The sequence below is a fragment of the Mytilus galloprovincialis genome, chromosome 3 (assembly GCF_965363235.1).
Source record: "Mytilus galloprovincialis chromosome 3, xbMytGall1.hap1.1, whole genome shotgun sequence".
Classification (NCBI taxonomy): Eukaryota; Metazoa; Mollusca; class Bivalvia; order Mytilida; family Mytilidae; genus Mytilus; species Mytilus galloprovincialis.
The window spans coordinates 100,556,164-100,568,189 of NC_134840.1; the positions used below are offsets into that span (position 1 = coordinate 100,556,164).

At 31.8% G+C, this 12,026-nt stretch overlaps 1 protein-coding gene across 2 annotated transcripts in view; it reads left to right on the plus strand.

Moving 5' to 3' along the window:
* Window positions 1-12,026, plus strand: part of LOC143069532 (dipeptidyl peptidase 3-like) — a 56,080-nt gene that overhangs the window by 12,002 nt on the left and 32,052 nt on the right. Inside the window, exons 6-17 of one of the 2 annotated variants that reach the window (XM_076244214.1) lie at window positions 477-551; window positions 1,289-1,379; window positions 2,219-2,364; window positions 5,465-5,595; window positions 6,352-6,410; window positions 6,996-7,190; window positions 8,626-8,732; window positions 9,367-9,459; window positions 10,130-10,192; window positions 11,028-11,152; window positions 11,559-11,601; window positions 11,684-11,761. In XM_076244214.1, coding sequence (XP_076100329.1) covers window positions 477-551; window positions 1,289-1,379; window positions 2,219-2,364; window positions 5,465-5,595; window positions 6,352-6,410; window positions 6,996-7,190; window positions 8,626-8,732; window positions 9,367-9,459; window positions 10,130-10,192; window positions 11,028-11,152; window positions 11,559-11,601; window positions 11,684-11,761 — 1,206 coding nt within the window. The other variant, XM_076244213.1, reaches the window with a different exon arrangement.

Consider the following 12,026-nt stretch of genomic DNA (forward strand, 5'->3'; position numbering starts at 1 on the left):
CAAGTTATAAGAATATACCTGAAGTTTTATTTTTTGCATGATTTTGGATTGAAATTGATAAAACATAATTATTATAACTGGTTAATACTTAAAAGATAGCTTGTTATCAATTTTTTTAATGGTTTTTCAACTTTTATTTGTTTTCCTAATATGGCTTACAAGTTATAAGAATATACCTGAAGTTTTATTTTTTGCATGATTTTGGATTGAAATTGATAAAACATAATTATTATAACTGGTTAATACTTAAAAGATAGCTTGTTATCAATTTTTTTAGTGGTTTTTCAACTTTTATTTGTTTTCCTAATATGGCATTAACTTTGAAATTGATATTCTCTTGTATTAAAATTCCTAAATATTACTTTAAATGCAATGCAACAGGTAAACCAAGTTGTCCATATGCAATAATTTGCTCTTGTTTATCGATGTGACTTTTATCCAGTTAGAATCAAATGTTGCACTCTTTCTGATTTTAGGGAACCACAACCTATTTTTCAAGTAACTGCAATCTAGATGATGCAAAGCTGTGTCAAGAATTTATGGATAGCAAAGTAAGTAATTTATACTTTTTATTTGATTTACACAATTTTGTCCATCTATAGGGCTTGGGTTTGAACTTTAGATATATAATCTTTCCTTTAGGCCATCTAAATTCATTTTAGTATGAGGTCTTCCTTTTTACCAAATTTTAACAGCGGAAGTTTTGAAAGAAAAAGTAATATTACGGCAAATTCTTAAGATAATAACACATTCATGGTAATTTATATTTGAGAAGAAAGATCAATTTTTCTGAGGTTATAATTAGTATAGACAAGAAATTGGAACTCTAATATATATGCTGATTTTTAAAAAAAATGTTATGATTGTCCTGTAAGATGATTTTAAATTAAGACATATTTGGTATACATCAACTTTATATTTTTAGACTTGTAAGTTTATTGTACTCCGATAACTGGAACACCTTTTTTTCCCCTTCATTTCTATAAATAGATATCAGAAGATGTGGTATGAGTGCCAATGAGACAACTCTCCATCCAAATAACAATTTATAAATGTAAACCATTATAGGTCAATATATGGCCTTCAACACGGAGCCTTAGCTCACACTGAACAACATGCTATAAAGGGCCCCAAAAATTACTGGTGTAAAACCATTCAAACCGTAAAACCAACAGTCTAATCTTAAATGTATATATATACTCACTTCTAAAATGTAATAATTCTCTATTATTGGTTGAGAGAAAGCTAGCAAATTTATTAAAATGTGAATTAATCTATATTTTAACAGGATCTTAGTGCCTATAATACCAGATTATTTAAGACAGAAAAGAATGGACAAACCTGTTATGAAGTTCGTTTAGCCAGTGCATTAACAGAAGGTAAAACTATTTCAGATGTGTTCTTGCTGGGTTCATTCATGTGTCAAATCCAATATTTGTGGGTTGAAAAAAAAACAGCATTTGATATCTTGTTTCTATAGTTTATACAAATTTGGCATGCAGGAAATTTGTACATTGTGACAACTGAATCTATGGTTAATTTTAACTAATAAATTACTCATAAAGTGGTACCCTACAAAAGATATAGAATTTACAGTAGTTGTTGCAGTTGAGTTAATATTTAATAAATATATAACTTCATCTCTTTCTTTCTGTATATAAAACAGCATTTCTCATTGAATAAATCAGTTCAATTCTCTGCACAGTAAATTTACACTGTTTTCTTTATTTTTCTAAGGTTAAGTTGAGATTGATTTAGAATTTTAAAAGTACTGTAAACCAACTTATTTTCGCGGATACTTAATTTCGCATTTTACCCTTTTTAGACCAATTCGCGGCTATTTAATTTCCCGATTTTCTGAAGTTCAATAAGAAATGATCCATGTATAACATATTAGGGACGATTAACATTCTCGTTATTTTTCTATTTGCGAAGGTTGCGAAAATAAATCGCTTGCATAATATGTTGGTTTACAGTAATTGAAGTAAATTTAATTTTGACATTTAAACCTATCAAAGGTTGTGGAAAGAATCTTTAATTTCAAGAAGAAGGGCTTGGGATCACCTTAGAGAGGCAGCAGTTCAACAAAAAATACAGTAGACATGTAAGTTCAATGGTTCTAATTGACTCAAGTTGACTAGAAAAGTTGATATTGATTAGTTAAATTAAAGAGTTTAATTGTGAGTGTAATTTTGTACAATTAACATTATTTTTCTAGGAGATTCCATTGAGGGTTGCCCTGAGGGAATATTAGGTACACACCAGTTCACATCATCAACATCAAAGTCCTACTCATTTACAGTAACAAGGGGAGATTACTCTAAACTCATGGCAAAGGTTGCTGAGAATCTTGGAAAGGCCAAGGTAGGTTTTCTGTACTTGAAATTCCTTATAGGTTTCATTTTAATAAATAATTCAAAACTTGTCTTCAGTGGGATGTTAACTATACATTAAAATCCAGCTCATTCCTAGAGTACACATATTATTTTTGTATTTCATCCTAACCATTTGAATTACTGTACAAATATTTTTATACGACCGCAAAAATCAAAAAAATTTGGTCGTATATTGGTATGACGTTGGCGTTGTCGTCGTTGTCGTCCGAATACTTTTAGTTTTTGCACTCTAACTTTAGTAAAAGTGAATAGAAATCTATGAAATTTTAACACAAGGTTTATGACCACAAAAGGAAGGTTGGGATTGATTTTGGGAGTTTTGGTCCCAACATTTTAGGAATTGGGGGCCAAAAAGGGCCCAAATAAACATTTTCTTGGTTTTCACACTATAACTTTAATTTAAGTATATAGAAATCTATGAAATTTTGACACAAGGTTTATGACCACAAAAGGAAGGTTGGGATTGATTTTGGGAGTTTTGGTTCCAACAGTTTAGGAATTAGGGGCCAAAAAAGGGCCCAAATAAGCAATATTCTTTTTTTTGCACAAAAACCTTAGTATAAGAAAATAGAAATCAATGAAATTTAAACACAAGGTTTATGACCACAAAAGGAAGGTTGGGATTGATTTTGGAGTTGAGGTCCCAACAGTTTAGGAATAAGGGGCCAAATAAGGGCCCAAATAAGCATTATTCTTGGTTTTCGCACCATAACTTTAATAAAAGTTAATAGAAATCTATGAAAAATTAAACACAAGGTTTATGTCCATAAAAGGAAGGTTGGGATTGATTTTGGGAGTTTTGGTCCCAACAGTTTAGGAATAAGGGGCCAAAAGGGTCCAAAATTAAACTTTGTTTGATTTCATCAAAAATTGAATAATTGGGGTTCTTTGATATGCCAAATCTAACTGTGTATATAGATTCTTAATTTTTGGTCCCGTTTTCAAATTGGTCTACATTAAAGTCCAAAGGGTCCAAAATTAAACTTAGTTTGATTTTAACAAAAATTGAATCCTTGAGCTTCTTTGATATGCTGAATCTAAACATGTACTTAGATTTTTTATTATTGGCCCAGTTTTCAAGTTGGTCCAAATCGGGGTCCAAAATTAAACTTTGTTTGATTTCATCAAAAATTGAATAATTGGGATTCTTTGATATGCCAAATCTAACTGTGTATGTAGATTCTTAATTTTTGGTCCCGTTTTCAAATTGGTCTACATTAAAGTCCAAAGGGTCCAAAATTAAACTAAGTTTGATTTTAACAAAAATTGAATTCTTGGGCTTCTTTGATATGCTGAATCTAAACATGTACTTAGATTTTTGATTATGAGCCCAGTTTTCAAGTTGGTCCAAATCAGGATCCAAAATTATTATACTAAGTATTGTGCAATAGCAAGAAATTTTCAATTGCACAGTATTCAGCAATAGCAAGAAATCTTCAATTGCCCAGTATTGTACAATAGCAAGAAATTTTCAATTGCACAGTATTGCGCAATAGCAAGAAATCTTCAATTGCACAGTATTGTGCAATAGCAAATATTTTCAATTGCACAGTATTGCGCAATAGCAAGAAATATCTAATTGCACAATATTGTGCAATAGCAAGAAATTTTCAATTGGAGTTATCTTTCTTTGTCCAGAATAGTAGTTGAATCAACTTAAATCCTTGTTTTATACAATATACAATGTATATTCACTTTTACTACCAACTGATAAATTAAAACAATCTTTACCATTCAGTGATAACAAGCACTTTTTTTACATTTTAATATTTTGTGCTGTATTTAAATGAGTAGTTATTGTTGCAAACTCCATTAGAAATTTGAATTGAGATCAGTTTTGGAAAAAGGGAAAGGGGGATGTGAAAAAAAAATTGGGGGGGGGGGGGGGTTTCAATTTTTCTCATTTCAGATTTTATAAATAAAAAGAAAATTTCTTCAAACATTTTTTGAGAGGATTAATATTCAACAGCATAGTGAATTAGTTCATTAGACCACATTCATTCTGTGTCAGAAACCTATGCTGTGTCAACTATTTAATCACAATCCAAATTTAGAGCTGAATCCAGCTTGAATGTTGTGTCCATACTTGCCCCAACCGTTCAGGGTTCAACCTCTGCGGTCGTATAAAGCTGCACCCTGCAGAGCATCTGGTTAATTTTTTTTTTCAATAGCTGTGATTTAATTTGAGTGGGAAAGAGTGGTGAGTAAGTGAAAATTGCAAAATCTAAGCAATCTGTAGTGTATCATTAATTTGATTTAATTTAATTTTTTCTGCCCCATTTATGGGCATAATGCTTTCTGGTCTGTTAGTCCATTCATCCCTCTGTCTGTCCTGCTTCAGGTTAAAATTTTTGGTCAAGGAAGTTTTTGATGAAGTTGAATCAACTTGATACTTAGTACACATGTTCCCTATGATATGATCTTTCTAATTTTAGCGACAAATTACAGTTTTGACCACAATTTCACGGTCCATTACACATAGAAAATGATAGTGAGAGTGGGGCATCCGTGTACTATGCACACATTCTTGTTTTCTTTTAACTTGTATTTTTGTCCATTTGATGAGTTATGCCTTTTTCAGCTGATTTTTATAGTTCGTTCTTATGTTGTACTGTTATACCACTGTCCCAGGATAGGGGGAGGGTTGGGATCCCCCTAACTTGTTTAACCCCGCCACATTATTTATGTATGTGCCTGTCCCAAGTCAGGAGCCTGTAATTCAGTGGTTGTCGTTTGTTTATGTGTTACATATTTGTTTCTCATTCATTTTTTTATTTGAATAAGGCCGTTAGTTTTCTCGTTTGAATTGTTTTACATTGTTTTACATTGTCATATCGGGGCCTTTTATAGCTGACTATGCGGTATGGGCTTTGCTCATTGTTGAAGGCGGTATGGTGACCTATAGTTGTTAATGTCTGTGTCATTTTGGTCTCTTGTGGACAGTTGTCTCATTGGCAATCATACCACATCTTCTTTTTTATAATTGGCAATCATACCAAATCATCTTATATTTAATTAAAATTATATCTCTACTTATAATTTACCTATATTTTACTTGTTATTTTTAGGAACATGCAGCAAACGACTTTGAAAAACAGATGTTGACAGAATATATCAAAAGTTTTACTACAGGGTCCATCCCAGCTCATAAAGATGGGTCCAGGCACTGGATTAAAAATATAGGTCCAATTGTGGAAACGTAAGTTTATACCTAACCAAAGGGCCAATCCCAGCTCATAAAAATGGGTCCAGACACTGGATTAAAAATATCGATCCAATTGTAGAATCTTAAGTTTATACCTAACCAAAGGGCCAATCCAAGCTCATAAAGATAGGTCCAGACACTGGATTAAAAATATCGGTCCAATTGTAGAAACTTAAGTTTACTAACTGGGTTCATACCAATACTACAGTTAAGGTAGTATGGGAGTCTTTCACCATCTTGGATTGTAAATAACAGAGAACTTAAGTTCCATATTTTCAATCTGAAGTAATCTACATGAAATTTTGTTAATTTATATTTTAGCAGGAAAAAACGTCAAGGTGACCCTAAATTTTTTCTTTTGATACTCTCAAAGCATTCTTTAAAAGCTATCTTCTTGTAAATTATTTAAATTAAGCTTCTAATCACAAAATGATGTGTTTCCTGTATGATCCATACAAACTGTGTCATTTTCCTGTAGTTTAATAAAATGCTCTGTGACCTATAATTTTTATTATGTTTTTGAACATATCATAATATATAATACGTTTGGGCAAAGTATGAACAAATTCTATCAATTTAATTTATACTCCCATACCACCTTAACTGCAAACATTGATTCAAAGGAACAATTTTCAAAAATGTTGATGTTAATTACAGACATACTCATTAGAATATAAGACATTTGAGCTTCCACTTGGTTAATTTTACTAGCATATAATTTAAACTGGTAAATTTTGTTTTATATTGCAGTTATATAGGTTTTATAGAATCATACAGAGATCCTTTTGGTGTTAGAGGTGAATTTGAAGGTATGTTTACAATCCCTATCCCATTGTTAAGTAAAGTAAAAAAATAAAACAAAGTACATTTGCATAAAGTTTGGTTTTGTTTTTCTATAATGTTTGCCTTCAGGAAACGAACTGCGGTTTGTCCTACATCCTTGAAAAATTTTGTCAGAAAAGCTAGATATAGTGATTTTACATTTTGTCTATGGCAGGCATAACACAGAGTTCCACAGAAACTAAAAGAGTTTGTTGTTTTGACAGTAGCACAAATTTTAATGAAACACTAGTTCAAGTTACTGTTCATTATTAAAGACATATATATAACAAGTATCTCTTTCAAAGAAATAGAAACAAAACAAAAAATAATCTTTTAATTGTGAGTGAAATCCAAACAGTTGTGCCTCATTGTTAGTACACAAACTTTTAAAATCTATAATCAATAATGTATGTGTAAGTTTGATAATATTGATGAACCGATGAATTTATTATATAATTTTTTTTAAAGAAGTCTGGGATAGGAAATCCTAAGAATCTAATACTAAGACAACTAAATGCTTTTATTTGGCAGGCAATACATTCAAGTGTGTCCACTCTTGTTTTCTTTGACAGGTTTTGCAGCAGTAGTTAACAAGGAAATGAGTAAAAAGTTTACTGAGTTAGTGAACAATGCTGAACATCTGTTGGCATTACTCCCATGGCCAGCAGCGTACGAGAAAGATACATTTTTGAAACCTGATTTCACATCTCTGGATGTTTTAGCATTTGGAGGATCAGGAATTCCTGCTGGAATTAATATTCCTAATTGTAAGCATGAATCAATGGAAAAAGATTTAATCTTCCAAAACACTTCAGAGTGTGTATAGATGAGGGGTTTATTATCTTATTGTTAAACATGTTCTCCTCGATATGACTGAAATATTTACACCTAAGAAATATATAGGTTCATCCCTAATAAGAAATTGAAAAAAACAAAACAAAGGTATACATAATGGATAACTTCTCAATGACACAAAACTTTAAAATATATCTAGAGGTCAAGATAGTAATTTCAACAACCGTTACTTGTTTCTTGGAGGTTAAAAGGAAAAAGATTCATAGCAAATCTCATTTTTTATCATAAGTGCAAATAATTAAATGTTCATTTTTAGCTCACCTGGCCCAAAGGGCCAAGTGAGCTTTTCTCATCACTTGGCGTCCGGCGTCCGGCGTCCGTCGTCCGGCGTCCGTCGTCCGTCGTCGTCGTCGTCGTCGTCCGTCGTTAGCTTTTACAAAAATCTTCTCCTCTGAAACTACTGGGCCAATTTTTACCAAACTTGGCCACAATCATTATTAGGGTATCTAGTTTAAAAATTGTGTCCGGTGACCCAGCCAACCAACCAAGATGGCCGCCATGGCTAAAAATAGAACATAGGGGTAAAATGCAGTTTTTGGCTTATAACTCAAAAACCAAAGCATTTAGAGCAAATCTGACATGGGGTAAAATTGTTAATCAGGTCAAGATCTATCTGCCCTGAAATTTTTAGATGAATCGGACAACCCGTTGATAGGTTGCTGCCCCTGAATTGGTAATTTTAAGGAAATTTTGCTGTTTTTGGTTATTATCTTGAATATTATCATAGATAGAGATAAACTGTAAACAGCAAAAATGTTCAGTAAAGTAAGATCTACAAATAAGTCAACAGGACAAAAATGGTCTGTTGACCCCTTTAGGAGTTATTGCCCTTTATAGTCAATTTTTAACCATTTTTCGTAAATCTTAGTCATCTTTTACAAAAATCTTCTCCTCTGAAACTACTGGGCCAAATTAAACCAAACTTGACCACAATCATCATTGGGGTATCTAGTTAAAAAATTGTGTCCCGTGATCTGGCCAACCAACCAAGATGGCCGCCATGGCAAAAATAGAACATAAGAGTGAAATGTAGATTTTGGCTTATAACTCTGAAACCACAGCCTTTAGACTATATGGGCCAAGTTCATTATAGATAGAGATAATTGTAAGTAGCAAGAATGTTCAGTAAAGTAAGATGTACAAACACATCACCATCTCAAAACACAATTTTGTCATGAATCCATCTGCTTCCTTTGTTTAATATTCACATAGACCAAGGTGAGCGACACAGGCTCTTTAGAGCCTCTAGTTGAGGAAAGCCCTCTCTCCTAGAAGTTCTCAGGATACTAAAAATTGATTATCTAAGAATAATGTAATGTAATAACATTTGCCGATTTTATCATACAGATGATGACATCAGACAATCAGAAGGTTTTAAGAATGTGTCATTAGGGAATGTATTAACAGCTGCTTATAAAGATACTAAAGTCAGTTTCCTTGACGAAGAAGATACAGTAAGTTAACCTACATGACCTCGGGTAGAATACAACAAAACAGGATTGATAGATCTAATAAAATTTATGGAAGTGATAGATAATGATTAAAATGTTTGTGGATTATTTTGATAAAACACTTTCATGGCAAAAGAAAAGAAATATCATTTCTTGAAAGTACTTTTCTGGATTTTTGCTCATCAAGAAAAATTTCTCACCAAATTTAAACTATAATTTTATGTTATCTCCCTTGGATAAATAGGAGATATATTTCATGCTGAAGTCTAGAACAAAAATTTCGAATAAAATAATTAAAAATTCTAGAAAATATATGGTTTGTTACTAATTGATTTAGCTTAATATGGAAACACTGTCAATGAAATACCAGTTGATTTTTTTTACATAGGAGCAGTTGTAGAACAATGTTATTAATACTGATAGATTTCTTTTTTAAATTACATCAAACAAAATTTGACAGTAATTCACACATTGCAATAATATTATATTTGAACTAAGAACGGTGTTGGTAAATGCCAAGAGACAGCAACACAACAACACAGCTTTATCAACACAGAGATCTTACATTATGAAAATATGTTGAGCATATTTAAGTCCATTTAAAGTATGATTGTAAAGAATGTTTCCTTCTTTTTAGGAGCTGTTTATTAAGTTAAAGGTACCATCTTTTGAGGTTCAAGTTGGTCTTCATGAACTTCTTGGACATGGCAGTGGAAAGTTATTTATAAAGGTAAATATAAATAAACTTTGAAATTTTTTTTTATACCATTTTTAAAAATTCTTCTTCTACAAACGGGGAGGGTGTGAATTTTTTTAGTCCCGTCTGTTTATCCTGATTGATTGTTCTCAGAAGCTGTGAATCAGAGCACCTTGACTGATATCAGCATTCATATTAGCATGATTATCTGTGTATACGGGTAATGAGTTTTCATATTCATTGCTCTTCCATTTTCTGTTTTAAATACTTAATACTAGTAACGGGCACTAGTGAGCATTATCCCACAGTTCGAAAAGTTATTAAAATGTTATTTGTATAAAAAACACAATAAATGGAACATCTTTTCTATATATTTTCAAGTGTGCAGGTTTCCTGTAAATACAATCGATGAATCTCGTTTTTCATCTAGATACAAATTAATGGAGATTTGGCTGACTATGCGTTAATGTGACTGCAATTTTCAGTGTGGCAGCAACCTCACAACATGATTTATACAAATATATGTTCACCATATGATCTTCTATGCTAGATTGAAGTTCACACTAGATTACAAGCTCTATGCAAATCTTAATTGAATTCCACTGAAAATCATGCAATATCTAACAATAGTCAAATGTGGCTAAATCTAAATCGCCTCAGGTCCTCTAATAACAAATCATGTTTTAAAAAATATTTATTGTAGGGAGAAGATGGCAAATTTAACTTTGATGTTGATACTGTAGAACATACAGAAACTAAAGATAAGGTTGGTTTTTAGTAATTATTATTAATGCTTTTTCAAATATATCTAGTATTTACATAGATTAGATTCGTTTTTCTGTTTGAATTGTTTTACACTATTCATTTTGGTGCCCTTTATATCTTGCTGTTCAGTGTGATCCGAGGCTCCGTCATGAAGGCCGTACTTTGACCTATTATTGTTTACTTTTTACACATTCTGACTTTGATTAAGAGTTGCCTCACTGGCACTCATACCACATTTTCTTATTTCTATAGTCTAATATATAGTAGTATTTTAACACACCTTATCAAGGATTAATTTGGTTTATATGTTAGCATGTGTAAAGTCTCTTAAATTCAGTTGTATAGTCCCTCAACCAATAACCAATAAGACCAAATCTCAAAGGGATGAAAATTGGTTATTTTCTAGTATGATGGTATAAACAGATTGACTTAGAATTGTTAGTTTTAAAAGGAAACTGATTTAATATAGAATACAGGACCAAACTTTAAAGGGGCACTAGCTGTACAAATCATGTTCACCAATTTGTCTCAAATTCTCTTATTTGATTTATAACATACTAAAACACATATTCAAATTACAGCAAGTCTGAATTACCGTTAACAATTCATAAACTAGATTAAATTGAGAATGGAAATGGGGAATGTGTCAAAGAGACCAAAGAGACAACTACACGACCATAGAAAAAACAACAGCAGAAGGTCACTGACAGGTCTTCAATGTAGCGAGAAATAGATAATATACATAAGAATTTTGTGTGTGAAGGTCTTGATGCATGAAATTGGTTTATTGTTTCTAGTATAAATGGTACATGTAACAATGTTTGATTTATATTTAGATAACCAAATGGTACAATCAAAATGAGACTTGGGACAGCAAGTTTACAACCTTAGCCTCTACTTATGAAGAATGTAGAGCTGAATGTGTTGGCATCTATCTGTGTTTGTCTGCTGATGCACTCAGGTAAGGCCATTGTTTTACTTATAAATTTACAACCTTAGCCTCAACCTGACGTACTGTAGATTCATTTAAAATTGTGGGTACCAGTTTTCTTTGATGAAAGCAACATTGTATTTTCGTTAATATTTTATTCAACCGACACCTGCATACAAACCAATAGAAAAGGTGTGCTTTGTTAAACATTTATTTGTGTGGCATACCTTTATCCTATTAATCCATGAAAATTGGTATCCATGAATAATAGATGCCATTTTTTGCCATTATTTGCTGTCAACCTTTTTTTTTAAAAAGCTGTTGAAGAAACAATTTGTTTAAAAAAGTTATTGCTTATTTGAGTGTTTCAAACCAATGATATTTTACCACTGAGTTAGAAAAATTGAGTTAATATATATTTGTCTGACAATTTCAGAATATTTGGGCACAAGGAAGATACTGCTGATGATTTAATCTATGTTAACTGGTTAAACATGGCTAGAGCTGGTTTACTGGCATTAGAATTCTACTCCCCTGATACTGGATCGTGGAGACAGGTAGGTTAACTGGTTAAACATGGCTAGAGCTGGTTTACTGGCGTTAGAATTCTACTCTCCGGATACTGGATCTTGGAGACAGGTATATGCCTATTTGATATTCTTATATTCAAAAACAATGGGAGCTTGTTAAATCTGTGCAGTTTAAATTGCGAGAAATTTTAAAATGGAAGACCATTTCGATGGTCTGATTAATGAGTGAATATACACAGTCCTGTGGTAAGCTGAACAATGCCATAAGTGAATAATGGGCCATAGAATTGTTTCAGTTGATCTAATTATACTGCATTAATATCTGAATAATCTTTTATTTAAATTTATAAAAAAATAACTTTGTTAGTCCACAT